General features: G+C 45.7%; 1 protein-coding gene across 6 annotated transcripts in view; it reads left to right on the plus strand.

Annotated features, from left to right (window-relative positions):
* TULP4 (TUB like protein 4) overlaps window positions 1-18661 on the plus strand; it is a 260270-nt gene that overhangs the window by 233508 nt on the left and 8101 nt on the right. For 4 of the 6 annotated variants that reach the window (XM_047858551.1, XM_047858553.1, XM_047858549.1 and 1 more), the window contains 2 exons: window positions 842-3360; window positions 5107-9431. In XM_047858551.1, coding sequence (XP_047714507.1) covers window positions 842-3360; window positions 5107-5223 — 2636 coding nt within the window. In that variant the 3' untranslated portion in view covers window positions 5224-9431. Of the gene's footprint in view, window positions 1-841; window positions 3361-5106; window positions 9432-18661 lie in introns of those variants that run through there. The other 2 variants (XR_007152147.1, XR_007152148.1) reach the window with 2 other exon arrangements.

Consider the following 18661-nt stretch of genomic DNA (forward strand, 5'->3'; position numbering starts at 1 on the left):
TGGCTATACCTTACATACTGTCGGAAATGCTAAAAAGCAGATAAATTAGGGAATTATCCTTCCCTAATAACACAGATTTGTTAGAGGATTCTTTTCATTGGTATCTTTACTATATCTTACATGGTTCTATTTACAGAAACTTAGTTTACGTGCAAATTTCAGATACACATTTCAGATACGCATGACCCTTCCCATACTAACCAGTCCATAAATGTGGCTAAACGTACTCCAGAGCCTAGGCCTTATGAGTGCTCAGTGGAGTATCCTCCCGTCACTCCCTCCTTGCATAACAGAGTGGTCCATTTTATGAATATGAGTAGAAAGTATCTTTAAACAGTTAAGTATTTAAAAATAAAGTAGGGCTTCCAGGGAGGCTCAGTTGGTTGAGCATCCGACTCTTGACCTCAGCTCAGGTCTTGATCTCAGGGTCGTGAGTTTGAGCCCTGCCCTGGGCTCCACATTGGGCATGGAGCCTACTTTTAAATAATTAATTAATTTTTAAAAAAAAGTTAAGTATTTGCCGTGGTACCATTTAGGCACATGGTACCAAATTCAGAAGGTTCAGAAGCATATCCATTGAAAAGCGTTGACAGTGCCCGTAACCAGTGGACAACAAAGCTACCCTGCAGAACTCACCCGCTTGCCTGGGCCCTTCCAGAAACCTTGGAGAAACTTTGTATAACTTGTGTGAAAGATCTGGCTTTCCCCAAGCAAACACATCTCCGCCTGAAGCAGTTGCATTTTGTATGCAAAAGGACTGGATGAGTTCAGATGTATTACTTATTCTGACCCAGTTTCATGGCAGTTTTGTAAGCAGTGCATGTTTCTTTTTTCCTCCCAGTGACGGGAGCATCGGGTGTGCCTGAGAACAACCCTCCATGTACCGTGAACATCCCCATCGCTCCCATCCACAGCTCGGCGCAAGCTATGTCCCCCACACAGAGCATAGGATTGGTGCAGTCCCTGCTGGCCAATCAGAATGTGCAGCTGGACGTCCTGACCAATCAGACCACGGCAGTGGGGACGTCTGAGCATGGAAGTGATAGTGCCACCCAGTACCCAGTCTCCAACCGCTATTCCAACCCCGGACAGGTGATCTTCGGAGGTGTGGAGATGGGCCGCATCATCCCCAACCCCGCTCAGCTGTCCCTGCCACCGCCTGCACCAGGGGCGATCCAGCTCTCGGTGTTGGACCACGGAGACCGAGACCATGACCACCTGCAGAAGTCCGCCAAGGCCCTGCGGCCAGTGCCGCAGCTGGCCGCCGAGGGGGACGCAGTGGTGTTCAGTGCCCCGCAGGAGGTCCAGGTGGCGAAGATGAACCCCCCACCCCCCTACCCGGGAACCATCCCCGCCGCCCCCACCACAGCAGCGCCCCCGCCCCCGCTACCGCCCCCGCAGCCTCCGGTGGACACGTGCCTGAAGAAGGGCGACTTCTCGCTGTACCCCACGGCGGCACATTACCAGACGCCCCTGGGCTATGAGAGGATCACCACCTTTGACAGCAGCGGCAACGTGGAGGAGGTGTGCCGGCCTCGGACGCGGATGCTCTGCTCCCAGAACACCTACACCCTCCCCGGCCCGGGCAGCTCAGCCACCCTGCGGCTCACCGCCACTGAGAAAAAGGTCCCCCAGCCTTGCACCAGTGCCACCCTGAACCGCCTGACCGTCCCACGCTACTCCATCCCGACGGGAGATCCACCCCCGTACCCCGAAATCGCCGGCCCGCTAGTCCCGGGTCGGAGCGCGGCGCAGAGGCCCGACAGTCTCATCCACGCCACGCTGCGCAGGAACAACCGCGAGGTGGCGCTCAAGGCGGCGCAGCTGGCCGAGCCCCCGCGGGTCCCCCCGCAGCACCCGCCCAAGCCCAAGGGTGCGGCGCAGTTCCCGGCGCGGCCCCCGCCGACCCTGTACACCTGCAGTCAGTGCAGCGGCGGGGCCGTGGCGGGGCGGCCCGAGCCTGGCGCCGGGGGTGCTGGAGGTGTGCAGCCCGGCTCGGGCCTGGCCCACGCCGCCAGCACCTCACCCCTGACCTCCCAGTCGTCCTACAGCCTCCTGAGCCCGCCAGACGGCGCCCGCGACCGCGCCGACTACGTTAACTCGGCCTTCACGGAGGACGAGGCGCTGGCCCAGCACTGTCCGGTCGAGAAGCCCCTGAGGCACCCCACGCTGACTGAAGCTGCTGTGGCCGTCAAACGGCCACCCCCCTACCAGTGGGACCCTGTGCTGGGGGAAGACATTTGGGTTCCTCAGGAAAGGACAGCACAGACTGCAGTGCCCAACCCCCTGAAACTGCCTCCTCTGATAGTAGGTCAGAGCCAGCATCTGGACGTGTCCCGAGTGCCCTTCGTCTCCCCGAAGTCTCCCGCCAGCCCTACTGCCACTTTCCAAACAGGCTATGGGATGGGAATGCCGTATCCAGGGAGCTATAACACGCCCCCTTTGCCGGGAGTGCAGACCCCCTGCTCCCCGAAAGATGCCCTGTCCCCGACACAGTTTGCACCCCAGGAGTCCACAGTGGCTCTCCAGCCAGCCTACCCGCCCAGCCTCTCCTACTGCACCTTGCCCCCCATGTATCCGGGAAGCAGCACCTGCTCGAGTTTACAGCTGCCACCTATCGCCTTGCACCCCTGGAATTCCTACAGCCCTTGCCCGCCCGTGCAAAACCCCCAGGGCACTCTGCCCCCCAAGACCCACTTGGTGGTGGAGAAGCCCCTCGTGTCCCCACCGCCCACTGACCTCCAAAGCCACTTGGGTACAGAGGTGATGGTAGAGACCACAGACAACTTCCAGGAAGTCCTTTCCCTGACAGAAAGCCCGGTCCCCCAGCGGTCGGAGAAATTCGGGAAGAAAAACCGGAAGCGCCTGGACAGCCGAGCAGAGGAAGGAAATGTTCAGGCCATTACAGAGGGCAAAGTGAAGAAGGAGGCAAGGACTTTGAGTGACTTTAATTCCCTGATCTCCAGCCCTCGCCTGGGGAGAGAGAAGAAGAAAGTGAAGAGTCAGAAAGACCAACTGAAGTCGAAGAAGTTGAATAAGACGAATGAGTTCCAGGACAGCTCAGAGAGCGAGCCTGAGCTGTTCATCAGTGGTGATGAGCTGATGAACCAGAGCCAGGGCAGCAAGAAGGGCTGGAAGAGCAAGAGGAGTCTGCGGACGGCCAGCGAGCTGGAGGAGTTCAAGTGCCGGAAAGCCAGCGAGAAGGAGGATGGCCGGCTGGGCAGCCAGGGCTTTGTGTACGTCATGGCCAACAAGCAGCCTCTGTGGAACGAAGCCACCCAAGTGTACCAGCTGGACTTTGGGGGGCGCGTGACCCAGGAGTCCGCAAAGAACTTCCAAATCGAGCTAGAGGGGCGGCAGGTAAGAACGCATGTCCCAGGGCATGGCCCAGATCCCTGCTTTTTGGTCTTGACTGGTCTCTGTGGGTTTTTAAAAACCTGCTAAAGGATAGCAGTGCTTTGGCCTGCCAGGAGCCAAATGGGAAATAACGGAAAACAACTGATCCCTCTTAAGCGTGGCTAAGTCTCCGTGACCCATGAGAAAAACTAGCAGGCCCCTGCCCAGACCCCTGCCCTCTCCCCAAACCTGATCTGCCAGAGATTCTTTCTTTCTTCCAACTTTGGCTTTTTTCTGGCATTTGACACTGTGTTTGCAAAGAACGTGTTCCCATTTCTATTTATTGATTTTTCAGTTTTTCACATCGTGTATTGACCTCTTCCTGAGGAATATGAGGGTTTATTTTCTTCACCCCCACCGCCATATGTACAGACACGTGAACTTCCCCCTTTTCTTAGTTCAATCAGCAGTCACTGGTTATCTCATTATGCCAATATATGTGGTTTATAGCTGAGCCATGTATTATGGCTTAACTATATTTCCTTTTTTATTACATAGGGATTTTTTCCTAGACCAAATAATTACCCAGTGTTTGTTTATTTCTGTATTTATAGTACATCGTTCCCTGATTCGGTGGCAGAATGTAAATCTCTTCTCACTACAGTTAAACACATCGGGTGGTTTTTCAGTTCCTCTGCTCCAGCCTGAAATGGTGGCTCTAACCCTGCTGCATAGCTGTTGTTCTGGAACTGCACTTCCTCACCATCCTGGGAGTTCCCTTCACCTCTCATACTTAAATCTCGTTTTCATTAATTCACTCAAATATTTATTGAGCCACCTGCTGTGTGCCTGGCAATCCTCTGAGCTGGGAGTCAGCAAACTGTGGCCCACAGACCAATTGGACCTGCTGCCTCTTTTTATAAATAAAGTTCCATTGGAACGCAGCCATGCCCACCCACTTAAGTATTGTCTAAGGCTGCTTTTGTCCTACAACAGAGAGTTCTGGCAAAGACCCTGTGACCTACAAGGCCTGAAGTATTTATCATCAGCCCTTTACAGAGAGTTTGCCAACGTTGCTCTAAGTGCTGAAACCAGAGCAATGAGGAAAATAGAGAAAATCCCCGTCCTCACATGGAGTTTACCAAAATGGAAGAAAGACCGTAAACAAATGTACTTAAATATTTATATAAGTATTTATATTTATATAATATTTATACATAATTTATGTGTGATATATAATATAATCCTTATAAATATAATATTTATGTAAATATCTGTATATGTATATAAAAAGCTATATACTCACAGTGTGTGATCACAGTAAGTACTGAAATGACAAAGGAAAGCGAGCTCGAGAGACAGAGCATTGTGGGAAGGCGGTGGACTATGTTTGCCCCTCTCTGACCCGTGACATTTGATAATTACAATTGATGTTTCTCTCAACCTTCTGTTAGCCTGTAGATTCTTCTTCATACTTTTTCTTTCCCCTGTTTCCTTGGTGAGGAAGCCACTTCATTTGACCAGTGAGCTTTCCAGGCTCTGAATTTTTGCTTCATTATCTTCCCATTGTGTGTTTACCAGGTTCCCCCTTTGTTTCCGACAAACCCATAGTTAGCTCAGGAAGTTTGATCAGAGTCCCTCTCTGGGGGGACTATCTCCTGGACTGCGCTGTCGTCTTCCCTCAGGAGCCACACAGGCGGTTGTGCTATTTCCCACCTTGTTTTCCTTTAATGTCTTTGCTTCTCTGCCCACCTCCCTCCCACCCCCCAGGTGATGCAGTTTGGAAGGATTGATGGCAATGCGTACATTCTGGACTTCCAGTACCCCTTCTCAGCTGTGCAGGCCTTTGCGGTTGCCCTGGCCAACGTGACTCAGCGCCTGAAATGAAGAGGCTGCTACGGGTGGGAAAGAGAGGCAGAGGAGCCTTTTCAGAGAGGTCTGATCGGCGATGCTCGAGGAGTCCCACGGGGCCCCGGGTGCCTGGGGACCAGAAGACAAGAGCAAAACTGGAAGAATCTGTCAGGCCCAGGAGAGGGGACTGACCTCTAATTGTTGTTGTTTGTTTGGGCTTTTATAATCCTTTATTGTTTTTCTTTCTTCTTTCTTTTTAAACAAGAAGAGAATACAGAAGAGTGGTATCTGGAAGCAAAGCGTGCGAGGCACCTGGTGTTCTTTTCAGAAACATAGTTGCCGTGGTAATGTCCTACTGTGTCTGCTTCTGTCACCTGCCAGGACAAGGGGCCCTTCGGAAGGAAGGTAGACTGCCTTCCCGCCTGCTGTTCTTTTAGACTAGGGAGTGTGCATTATTTTCGTTCTCCACAACACCTAGCTTTATTACTCCTCCCTATTGTAACCACTAGTGTGAAAACAAAAGACTTTTAAAAAGAACAACCCCAAATCCTGAAGGTACAGGTTCTCTTAGGGGGCCATTCAGATCACACATACAATGTTACTCCCCCAGAAGTGACTTGATTAATGAAGGGTGTTATGGCAAATGCACTGTGTTTGACTAATAGCAGTAGCCTTTGTCCAGCGGTGCTCTTACCAGCTCTAAATACAATTCGCTCATGATGATGTAGGAGGAAGGGACGGCAGGTGAGGAAGGAGCTTCTGTGCATGGACACCTGGGTGGTTTACACGGTGGGACTTGAAGCAGTACAAGGGCTGTGCTCCTCTCTGCACGATGTTTACGTTGAAGACTCTGCTAGTTGTGTAACGTGTCAGAATTCCGTGGGTTCTGTAACAATCATTCAGTGTGCTTGCATTCGGGAGAAGGTAAAAGACCAAATGGAAAGATCTGGCACATGGTGGGGAAGCAACTTTGTCACCTAGTGCACTGGTAAGTCACTAGATACCCACTTACTGAAAAACAACCTTCATCCCCTCCCCCGTTTTATTGTTTAATCTAGAAAATGTGGCAGACGGCCTTCTCTTTCCCAGTAGATAAGTGTTCCACACTTTCTCATCTGAAAAATGCTGATGACACTCATTTGAAAGCACTCCTTTCCTCTTCTTGGCCACATTAAAGTTCACTTGACTAGAAATATTTTCTAATGGTTTAGAAATGTAACAAAATTTTAAGCAATCGACAGGGTATTGAAAGATAGAGGTATGGTCATCTCTTTGAAAAAAGTAACTAGGAGGAGGGAAAAAAAGTTCTTTATTAACTGAATAGACTGTTTACTGAGGAGATAAACCACTGGGAACACATTATTAAAATTATAGTACTTAAGAGAGCTGGTTGATCTCACACACACACACACACACACACACACACACACACACACACCCTGGAATATCTTTTCCTGCCTCCTCCTCCTTAGGGGACACTTTGGGCAGCCTTCAGCCCTGATGATAACAAAGCCCAGTTTGTTGTTGTCAATCACTCGTACCTGTGATGTTGTTTAGGGCAGGAGCACAAGAGCTATGTACTGGCACAGGGCCCTCAATTTGGGTTTTGTTTGGAACAGACAAATGGAAGACACCACAGAAAAGTCTTTTGAAAATAATGTATTTTTACATTCCTTGTTTTGGTTTAAAAACTAGAAAAGAAACTGGCCCATTCCTTCCCCAGAGCAAGACGAAATCACTCACCATTTTCTCCAGACCTTGAAGGAGCACAGATGAGGACATCTCCCAGCCAACATCAGAGTTTTCCATCTTATATTTTAAAATATTGAGCCTGATTCTTGGTGGGTAAATTCTTGCAGAAAGAATTTAGCAACGTATTCAAAATTATATAATTCTTTTATAGGTGTTTCTATAGCTTGGTAAGATGTTTCAGTGTTTATATTAGTTGTGCAATAATGGTTATGGCCTATTTCTAAAATAATTTAAATGCAATTCCCCTGTTTTGTTGTCCAAGAGATAATTATTTATCTTGCTTTAATGGTGTTCTTAGGAATTATTTTGTGGCTATGTACTGGTGAGTTATGCCCATTTTATTTATTTAGAAAAATAGTATGTTTGTAATGAGTTATTTGGTAGCAGTACATTTTGCTGCAAGAAATAAAGAGGATATGATAGAAGGGTTTTTTGCTGGACAATTTGTAACTTTTTCTAATTGGGAAAAAATTCCTATTCTTTAGAAGTAATTTTTTTTTCCATCCTGTGGTATTGATTATATACAGAGGAGTAGATTTCTTTAAGATGACATATCCTAAAATAATATCGTCCCTTCTTTTGAACGCTTTTAATTAAAAATAAAAGGTGCTATGAAATGAAAAGAGGAGACTAATTAGAAGAGTAGCAGAGGAAGGCATTATTGTCACTAAGTGTCCACTTTCCAGATTCTGATTGGTTTTTTGAGATACAAAGACCAAGAAAAGATATATTTCAGAACTTTTCTTACTAAAAGCAATTATAAGGGGAAGTCCTTGGAATAAAAATACAAAGATATTTGTGAAGAGGAAGTGAATATTTGTAGCAAATAATTGAACTTTCTAAATTCTTGACTCACTCCCCAAAAGGTCTCTTCTGCACATGGAGACACAGGCCTTGTCTTGCGGGTTTAGCATACCCAGGATTTGGCCCTGAAGATATATCAGGGGTCTGGCTCTGTGCTCTGGCCCAGAGGAGGAACCCTGTCCTGTCAGCCACGCTTATGCAGACGTCTGCAGCATGGGGAAAGTTAAGTCTTTCAGGTTAATGGTGATGGTTTCACTGATTGTAAAAATTGTTTTCATTCAGTCTCAATTTATTAAATACTACTAAAGTCAGTACTTTAAATGGAATTCTACCTACATACTTCGTGCTTATTAATATAGCAATTTATTAATATTAAGTTACCTCATTGAGTCTCTAAATTTAAAAACATTAGCCCAGGCAACTGTATGAAGAATCCATGCCTTTTCCAGGAAAGGAGTGTATTAAGAGACCTAAAAACCGATTTTAAATTTGTTCTGCCTCTAACCTTATCAAACCAAAGGCACAGATTTGGGTACAGTGTATCCACTGAATGTATATTCCAAGAAAAGTTGGTGCCAAGGAAGCAGGAAAATGTGAAGGCTCTAATGGCAGCAGAAGTCAGGATTTTACAGGTTGGTCTTTTCCCCCACGTTCATTGCTCCCTAGTTGAGTGTCCCATGAGGACGTGCGAAACAGCATGCAGTCATCTTGACCCTGGGGTCAAGCCTGCTCTGCCACAGAGCTGGAGGGTGACCTTGGGCCTCCATTTGTCCATCTATAAAATGAAAGGAATGACCTGGACGAAATTCTAAAGTGTCCAGCTCTAACAGCCAACGGTTCAAAATGTGACCGTGTCCTCATTCCACTTTACAAGCTTGGAAGGTGTGTTTCGAAATAATTCTTTTTACAGAGAAACATTTCTTTTCCGGCATCAATGAGCTATCTGGTGAATGTAAACCAGTGCGTTTAAAATAATCTCTAGCAGGTTTACCGGTTTACCTCTAGAAACAAATGCGTTTGGAGTCATGTTCTTGTAAAAGTACACCAAAGCGTCAATTCCAAGTGAGACAGGATCCTCCCCATGAGTGTGCCCTGCTCAGTGGACACCCTTGTGAACAGCCCTAAAGTAAGTCACCATTTGCCCCCAAAAAGCCATAGTGTGGGTTGAAAAAAGAACAAAGGAGTATATGCCCGGGCTGGCTTGAATTCTTGAGTGTGTTCAACCGTGTTATACTGTCTTCAAGTTGAAAAGGTTTTTTGGAAAGACCCCATCGTGTCCCTGTGCGGGCCATCTATCCCTTGGCCAAGTCTAATTGTGAACAAAGTGAGACAAAGTGTGTCAAAAATGCTTGAGTTCCTGGGATTTTGTAACAACACACAGCTCTGATCTCACCATTTGTGTATTTCCTTAGTTCCGGCTGATAAAACTCTTGAAGGGTTGTGGCTTATTTTGTTTTCATTTCTTTGGCTTTGTGCAATTTTCTTGTAACTTGTACCGATATTTTCTGTTTACAAGTTCTTTTAAAGGGGAGGGGTAGGGTTCTAAGATCTTGTTGTTGTAGATAAATTTTTTTTCGTGTTGTAGAAAAGCATGGGTTATGCGTTTGACTGAAAAAGGCACTGTATTATTTACCAAAGGGGTATTGTTTTTGCATTTGTTAATAAATGAATTATTTTGGTACTGTAAATTTGGACATAATTTCTGAGTTTATTACTACTGGCATTTTCTTTGTCCTTTTTTTTTTTTTTTTAAACTGTAAGTGCACGATGCAGGTGCACAGGTCCCAGACCAAACCAGACCACCAGCATGTTCTTATCCAGACCTTGGGAATAGCGCGCTGCTCTGTGCGTCTCAGTCCCTCCAGTGTTGGTTTGTTTTTCAATTTCAGCATCCTGCTTTGTTTTACTTTCCAGGCAAGATTTGTTGAGATTCCCACTTGCATTTTAACGAGCTCACCCTTATTTGCCTTTCTTCTTATGTATTTGTGTATTAGATTGTGTGGGAGGTATTCTAGAAGGCATTAATGGTTTGCATTCAAAATGACGTGGTTTGTCCAAATTATTTTCTGTCTTTATTACTGAGATGGATTAATCTCATTTTTTTCTTGATGATTTGAAATTGTAAAAGTTGTCCAGCTATTGCTTAATAAAATTTTGCAGATCAAAAAAAAAAAAAATACTTGTGTGCAGAATCAGGTGTGGGTCTTGAGTCCTCGGAGAAGAAATCACAGCTGTCCATTGATGTGACCCACCAGCCCCACCAGCCAGTTGTTTCTTCAGTCCCTGGGTTACTGCCAGCTTTAAGTGGACACCATGGGATCCTTATCATTGTTGCTGTTTTTGAGAGGTCAGAGGCTGTGCTATCTTCTTTTTTTTTTTTAATGTTTATTTAATTTGAGAGACAGCACGAGTGGGGGAGGAGCAGAGAGAGAGGGGGGGATCCTAAGCAGGCTCCTCACTGTCAGCGCAGAGCCCAACACAGGGCTCAAACTCACGAACCGTGAGATCATGACCTGAGCCAGATCAAGAGTCTGATGCTTAACCAACTGAGCTGCCCAGGTACCCTGCTGTGCTGTCTTCTTGATGAGTTTGTTTTTCTTGTTTATTAAAGAGGACCCAATTCAGGATGCATCTGTCCTAGCACTACAAGATCAGAGATGTTACACTGACACTTTGTTATTTTGTAGGAAACGATAAAACCAGGTTTTGAGCAATTCCCCTCTCAGTTCTGCTATAACTGTTATTGTTGTCATTCCTGATGAGTTTTACTGCATCTCCCTGCTCTGCCCTGAAGCTCCCTCTGATCTCTCTGAGGGAGGCGGGGACTCGGGGGGTCATAGGATGCTGTTCTGTAAACACTAGTTCACGTGCACATTTAGAGAGCTACCCTTTTGTTTTTTTCAGAAATAAAAATAGATGTGATCACTCAGGCTTTAGGAGACCACCAAAACCCACTACCTAACATTCCAATCACGCATTAAATATAAAAATAATCGTAGGACTATAAACCTGTGCTTGAAATAGCAGTCGTCATACAAGGCTAAATGGCCTGAATTATGTCTAAGAATCAAAATATTTTATTGTGAAAGTTTGTGGGCTTCAAGTTAATATTCACTCTAGCTTCGTTACTTAAACTAGCTAGCAAGGAGGCCTGGTTGAAGACAAACTCCCTCTTTCCCTCCCCTCAGAAAAACAAGGGACCAAACCCTGGACAGCGAGGCCGTGTCTGGATCTGTGCTAAGGACCCATGCGTAGGATTGCCTTCACCACCAGCCCCATGTCAACTTTGGGGCCATTCGGTGGGAATCAGTGTCTCTAGAAGTGATTTATTTCTAAAGCCCTGGTAAGAAAATTTAGCAAATCCCTGCAGCTTATTTTGGAAAGGAGCATTCTTCTGTGTTTATCCTTGCATTCAATATTCTTTTCCTGGCCTCGATAAAAGCATAGGGGATCAGTTTAGCTCTCATACCCTAGCCCCAAAAACTCATTGCAGGGGAGAAATGACTGCCTCATGGAGACTGCATCCCACTGTACCAAGAATGCACAGCTAAATCTCCAAATTCCATTATAAAGTGGGTATCTTTTGCCTTCCTGTCAGAAGAAGATTGAAGCACTGGAAGGTTGAAATGACTTCTGGATTCCACGGACAAAAACCAATTATGAAATAGAATCCAAGATTTCTGGGTCACATTAATGAATAGACCTAGTTTATTCCCAGCTTCCACACTGGTGTTTTGTGGTGATTTGCCTGCAATGAGCAATGAGCTACTTACACTTAGTCTTCTGCAAAAAGAGGAGACACCGGTGGGCCGCCCTCACCCATCAGGCGGTGAGCCTGACCTCCCAACAGCTGAGGGTGAGTGCTCATTTTCGAGCTGTCAGTCAGTTGCACACGCAGCTCACGGGTTTGATCACTCACCCGGGCGTCACAAAGGAGCAGGTCTGTGTGGGTTCATTCCTCTACATATCATAGAAACATTCTGCTCAATGCACTAAAGGATACAAAGCCGCCATCCACGCAAAGAACAGGGTTGTTTCTTAAATCTGCTGCAAGGTCCTGTTGAGTTGATAGCTGCGAACAAGAGCAGATGCTTCAGCGCAGAAGCAGGACTCCAGAAGGAAGATGGATGTCAGGTGTGAAAAATACTTTTACCTCATCCCTCCCGTTTCCTTTCTCTGGATCCCCTGCCTTCATGTCCCTTCCCCCTACAGGGAGTGGCTTCTCTGTGCTTTAGGTGACGTCAAAGCCACCCCTCTCGACAGGTCTCTCCAGTGGGGATGGGAGCCATCAGCGCAGTTTCCAGACTTGTTCCTAGTTCACTGAATGTATTAAACTTCAGCCACCTCTCAGGACAGTGTCAAACACTTTGCAAAGAAAGCACTTTTTGCTGTACGAAATACAGGCTTTTCCCCCAAAGTTATATAATCAGCAATTCTGATATCCCATTTGCCATTTAGCTTCTGCTCTATTCTGGACACTTTCTGAACAGTGCTTATGCAGCATTTTCTATGCGTGCATGACCTGTCACTCCCTCACCCCCAAACTAGATAGGGGGAGCTTGGATGATAAAGGCTGGCCCCATAGCAGTATCTCAAACTCCTAATTAGGTTGCCTTCTCAGTCATGCCAGCCACTTTCCACCACCTTCAACCACGAGGGTGTGGAGAGAACCCCATACTTTCCCTACTTTTCTCCAAAATAGAAGCTGGCCAGTCCTGACAGCATTCCCCATCTTGCAGGGAACCAAGGGTCACCGTGCCTCCTTTTGGTTTGGCCTCCAGCTCATTCAAAATCTGTGGTTTCTCCTTTCTCACGAATTATTAACTCAGTGTCTCCTGCCTTCTCAACTGTCATCTTGAGGTCCTCCTACGAACCACCTATCAAAATCTTGCACTTCACCCAGTAGGGCATGCAGTCCCTGTAATTAAGAGGAGAAATCCCTTAGTCTCTGTTCTTTTGACATCTAGTATCATGGAACCTGGGCTCTACCAGTATTGCATTTTCTTCCCCCCGGCAAAAAGGCAAGCAGCCCAGACATCACAGTACTTGAGATGCAAACACATAGTGGACTCCTGTAAGGAGGAGGGAGTCCTGGAATTGTGGTTTCTTACCAGGGTGAAGTTCGGCAACTTTAAGTCATGAGTGAAAACTTTCCTCTGATGTGAAGAGACAGCCTCCACTCACTCCACTGGAATAACCAGCCCCAACCAAGTCTTTATGTCCAGCCGTGTGGAAGAAAGTCTTTCTAGCACCACGTGGTTCATTTGATGACACTGGATCGCAAGCCAGTTGGGAAGGGAATTTGCTCTAAAAGCTGCATAGCATTTGATTTACTGAACTGTCAGGATCTCTGCCCCATCTTAGGCCATGTGGCATTAGCCTTCCTTCTGTTCCCATCAGTGACACCCCAGTGGGTCTCACTGCTGCTTCCAGAGCATCCCTCCCATGGGATGAGCTTAGAAACCTCTCTTCCAGGGCACCTGGGTGGCTCTCTTGATTCAGCGACTGACTCAATTTCAGCTCAGGTCATGATCTCATGGTTCATGAGATTGAGCCCCGTGTCGGGCTCTGTACTGACAGCCTGCTTAGCATTCTCTCTCTCTCTCCCTCTCTTTCTCTCTTCCCCTCCCCTACTCACCCTCTCTCTCTCTCTCTCTCTCTCTCAAAATAAGTAAATAAACTTAAAAAAAATTCTATTTTCCAACGCTCATACTCACAGCAGGTGATGAACTCCTGGGAGGTTTAGAGAGAGTGGGTGCGACAGACTTCTGAGGGAGATCGGCCAAGTTTCTCCATAAGCAGTTCCCAGATGGTGATGTCCCCAGGAAACCATTAGACCACACCACATTCCAAAGACCTGCTTGGTTCCTGGCCTGTGGCTCACTGGGTGGATTTTGCCCCCAGCAGCCAGAAGCCGTGAAGGTGAAGCTCCTAGTCCTGACGAGACCCTGCAGCCACGCTGCCTCCCTTGCTGATTGAGACAGTGGCATGGGGGTGCTGGCTCCACTAACTCAACTATCTTGGTTCCTAATGTGTTTTTTATGGCGTGGCTCTCTTGAGATTGTACTTGAAAAATGCAGTTTATCATTCTGGAATAAAGAACGAGTAAGCTTGTATTCAAACACATAACTTATGAAAACCAGCCAGATTGGTACAGATGAGTGTGTCTGTACCAAAAGACTTTTATATGGAGTCTGGTACCCTTTTATTTTCTCAGTACACTGTAGAGATATAGCTAAAAATAATTTAATGAGCTAAGGTCCTATATCTAAATGATACAACCCAAGAGTGCATGGCTACATGTGTAGAACCCAAAAATAAAGCAAAGGTAAAAATGATTCCAACAACCCGACTCCATAATAACAGCAAGAGCTGCAAACCACTGTGATAAAGTTTGCACTTGTGATGTCTCAAATCCCTCTTCTTCAACCCTTTGCAGGGAAGTTTGGTCCCAGTTTGGAGGTAGGGAAGTCTGAGGTAGAAAATCCTAAGTGACTTTGCTCAGAGCCAGGCAAGGTTGAAAGAGCCAGGAGCAAATCTGAAAACAGCCAAAAACCACAGGTCCTCTTGGAAAGGCCTTCTGTGAGCTTTATAAATGATGGAACAAGTGCTTACTCCCAGCGAGTGGAAGCCAGCACATCTCGTGGAAACCTGCCCTTCCAGGAAAATGAATGCCACACCAGAACCCAGGACAAGACTGTGTACTGTCCTGGACAGGTGCTCTCAGTTCCCTTTCTTCTTTGCAGTCAGTTTTCCGTGAGGGATGTGATGCTCCAAAGACATGTACCCATCTTGTCCGGACCCATGATTTGGACATCAGGTCATCCTAGAGGAAGTAAAAAGAAACTTCATCAAAACTTTAAAAAAGGCCAAATTTCCAGTTCACCTGACTTTTCATCAGACACCCTGAGCAGCCAGCAAGAAAGACCTGCCTGGACATGGAGGAAAATGATATGGGGGCAGGACAGTCACTGACAGAGTGGTTAAAAAGGGATCTGATTAAAGAGAAGTAGAAAGGACAATATCTTCAGAATTTTCCACACCAGCTCACAGCTATATGGTTAACTAATCTTTGACAAAGCAGGAAAGAATATCCAATGGAAAAAAGAGAGTCTTTTCAACAAATGGTGTTGGGAAAATTGGGCAGCAGCATTAGAAACAATGAAACTGGACCACTTTTATACACAAAAAATAACTTCAAAATCCATGAAAGACCTGTGACACAGAAAACCATCAAAATCCCAGAGAACAGCACAGGCAGCAACATCCTACTAGACGTGTCACCGGAGGCAAGGGAAACAAAAGCAAAAATCAACTACTGGGACTTCATCAAGATAAAATGCTTCTGCACGGCGAAGGAAGCAATCAACAAAACTAAAAGGCAACCGATGCAGTGGGAGAAGATATTTACAAATGACGTATCTGATAAAGAGTTAATATCCAAAATATATAAAGAACTTATCAAAGTCAACACCCAGAAAACAAATATTCCAGTTAAGAAATGGGCAGAAGAATGAATAGACACTTTTCCAAAGAAGACATCTAGATGGCTAATAGATGCTCCACATCACTCATCATCAGGGAAATACAAATCAAAACCCTAACAAGCTACCACCTCACACCTGTCAGAATGGCTAAAATTAACAACACAAGAAACAACAGGTGTTGCCGAGGATACAGAGAAAGGGAAGGCCTCTTGCACTGTTGGTGGGAACGCAAACTCATGCAGCCACTCTAGAGAACAGTATGGAAGTTCCTCAAAAACTAAAAATAAATCTACCCTATGATCCATCAATTGCAATACTGGGTATTTACCCAAAGAATACAAAAATAGAGATTTGAAAGGGTACATGCACCCAATGTTTAGAGCAGCATTATCAACAATAGCCAAAAAATGGAAAGAGCCTAAATGCCCATCAATTGATGAATGGATAAAGAAGATGTGGTGTGCTCTGCGCGTGCGCGCGCACACACACACACACACACACACACACACACACCACATGCACCACGCACACACACACAATGGAATATTAGCCTTCAAAAAGAATGAAATCTTGCCATTTGCAATGACATGGATGGATCTAGAGTGTATTAAGCAAAGTGAAATAAGTCAGAGAAAGACAGATACCATGATTTCACTCACGTGTGGAATTTAAGAAACAAAACAGATGAAAATATGGGAGGGAGGAAAAAAAGAGGGAAACAAACCATAAGAGACTCTTAACGGTATAGAACAAACCAAGGGTTGATAAAGGGAGGCGGGTGGGGGATGGGCTAAATGGGTGATGAGTATTAAGGAGGCACTTGTGATGAGCACTGGGTGTTGTATGTAAGTGATGAATCACTGAATTCTACTCCTGAAACCAACATTGCACTGTATGTTAACTAATTAAAATTTAAATGAAAATTTAAAAAGAAAAAAGTCATTATGCTGTTCATCATAAATTTATACAATGTTATATGTCAATTATATTTCAATAAAGTCAAAAAATAAATAAAAAATAAAAAGAATTTTCCACACCAGCCACCCTCCTAAGGGAAAGAGAGAGTTGATCTCTGAACCTCCCACATGGGCCAGACAGACAGCTGCGTGAGGGAGCGGGACCTGGCCCAAACCGTCCTGTCCAGAGGTCTCCTGTAGGCCACCTTATGCTTCGAAGTGTTCCAGACTTCCCCCTCCTCCCCATAGAAGTGGTAAAGTGCTCTGCCACGGCCTGGTCTCCCAAATATTTCAGCCCCCTCAGCCCTGGTGCCTGGTGCGTGCCTGACAATCTCCACTGAGTGGTGCTCCCTGCTGGTCAACTTCCAACAGGTTACAAGTAAAGGAAAGGGGCAAACCAACAGGGTTTACGTGTTAATACCCAGGCATTTTTCTTGGAAATGGTTTTGATTTTGTTAAACTGCTGAAATATGAATCTCCTTAACAAACAATGCTGTACACGCAATCGGTCTATGTGTGTCTTTGGAGGACAGGGTTATAACTGAGACCAGGCTTGAATGGACAGCCTTGGGAAAGGCTGTGTCACAGTTACTCACTATCATCCAGTAGTGACAACACTCCATGAACCGTGTGAAAAGGATTTTAGATCTGTGAGAATAGCTGGATGGGTGAGTCACTGGCCAGGGCATCATGGAGAAGGCAGGATGATGTAGTATGAAAGCTGGGATCAGGGAGCATGTCGTAGGTTCATCACCCAAACTGTGTGACCTTCACAGGTCACTCAACTCTGGGCTTCATTTTGCTTAACTACAAAATGAGATTGGACTAAATTAAAATTTCCCAAGGTATAGTCCACATTTCCCCAGTAGCTGCACACACTGATTAAGTAAGACAGGCTTTCTTTACTTCAGTGTGCTAACATGTTGTATGTAGTGACCACCAAGGGGAAGAAATACATTGCATTGTTTCCCAAGCTTTTATGCCTTTGGAATCCTATTTTAAGGGAGCATCTTAAAGGACCAATCGCCCAAGGAATGATTAGGCTTTGGTAAATTGGACTGATGCTCTCCAAATTCTTTACAATTTCAGAATTACGTGTGTATGAATTTTATGCAAACTTAAAGCAGATTTCTGTCCTCTCTCTCCTGCTAGAATAAAAGATCTACTTTGCTTCTGCTCAAGTAGGTAAGAGAGACCAGACCCTTGCTTGAGTCTGAAGTATGTTTGCCAAACTGCAAAGGTGTAATGTTATTTTGTTTTTACAGTGTACTTTCTCCCAAAGCCCAGCTGATGGCTGAAACAGAAATGAGCTCTTGTCCACTGGAACCAACCAAAATGCAAACATTTACCTTGTTCAATTTGCAATTCTAACTAACACAAATACAGTCTTCATAAGATAACAGATTGGGGACGTCAAACTCACTCTGCCCTAGCTCACCTTCTGTTCCTAAGTAATACTTTAAGTTTCTGCCTCCCATTTAAATGGGGGTTCTAGACCTCTTTCACTCAATTTAGAGAAGAGAACTACTTAAGGTCAACCAAGCATTCATGTGAATTGAAGCCAGTGGATTACGCTGGGTGCCATGCTGAAGTCTGTGCTTTCCAGGGATTAGGAGTTCATACACAGACATGTGGTCATAAATAAAACTCCAACTGGCTGGGTAGGTGATTTATAAAAGTCTATAAGAGTCTTCTGAGCTCTTGCAAAAAAAAAAAAAAAAAAAAAAGACTTCTTGCCATTTCAGTCGCCAAAAATAGAGAGCCAAGGGCTAAGAATATTCATTTGGCCTAAAAGATAGCAAATGATATCCCCTGGGAGCCCCTAAGAGATGGCAGTCACCGAGGGGGCTACCTAAGTGGAATGGAGACCAGGCCTCACTGTGTTTTCCTTGGAGGCTCCCGAGCCCCTGGTGAGGGCCTTCCTGGGAGAGGCCACTAGAGAGACGCTAAATTGTGCCCATGGGTTCCAGGGAGACAGCCCAGGCAGGGGTCGGGGCTGCCTCAAGATGATCTGGAGGTTCTTTTTTCACTGTTGTGGAAATAAAGATCAACCATCCAAAGACAAGCCAACACTATTTGTTCAGTGCTTGATATAACAAGGGAGTCAGCCACTATCACTTGTGTTTTGGCAAAGATTCAAAGGCAGGCAGGGTGGGAAGCTTCTTAGGGAAAAAAGGAATGGCTTCAGGTGTGTGGTGATGGAGGCTGTGGGCACAGGGAAGCTGGGGGCAACTAACTAGGGGTGGGGCACCCGTGTGATTGCTTAGGGGTATGTGTTTGGTTTTTCTTGGCTGATTCTAAATTGGAAACAGGGACAAAAATTAGAGCTGCTGTTAGTTATTAATTAAGTCCTGGCCATCTGGGGCCAATTATTACTGTTTGACTTCCTGAACCGTTACTGGAGATAGCAGTCTGACTTCAACCAAGCTTACTTCCTGGGATGATTCCTGTAGATTGTAAGGCACTTTTTATATA

The sequence above is a fragment of the Prionailurus viverrinus genome, chromosome B2 (genome assembly GCF_022837055.1).
Source record: "Prionailurus viverrinus isolate Anna chromosome B2, UM_Priviv_1.0, whole genome shotgun sequence".
In the NCBI taxonomy this organism is placed as follows: domain Eukaryota; kingdom Metazoa; phylum Chordata; class Mammalia; order Carnivora; family Felidae; genus Prionailurus; species Prionailurus viverrinus.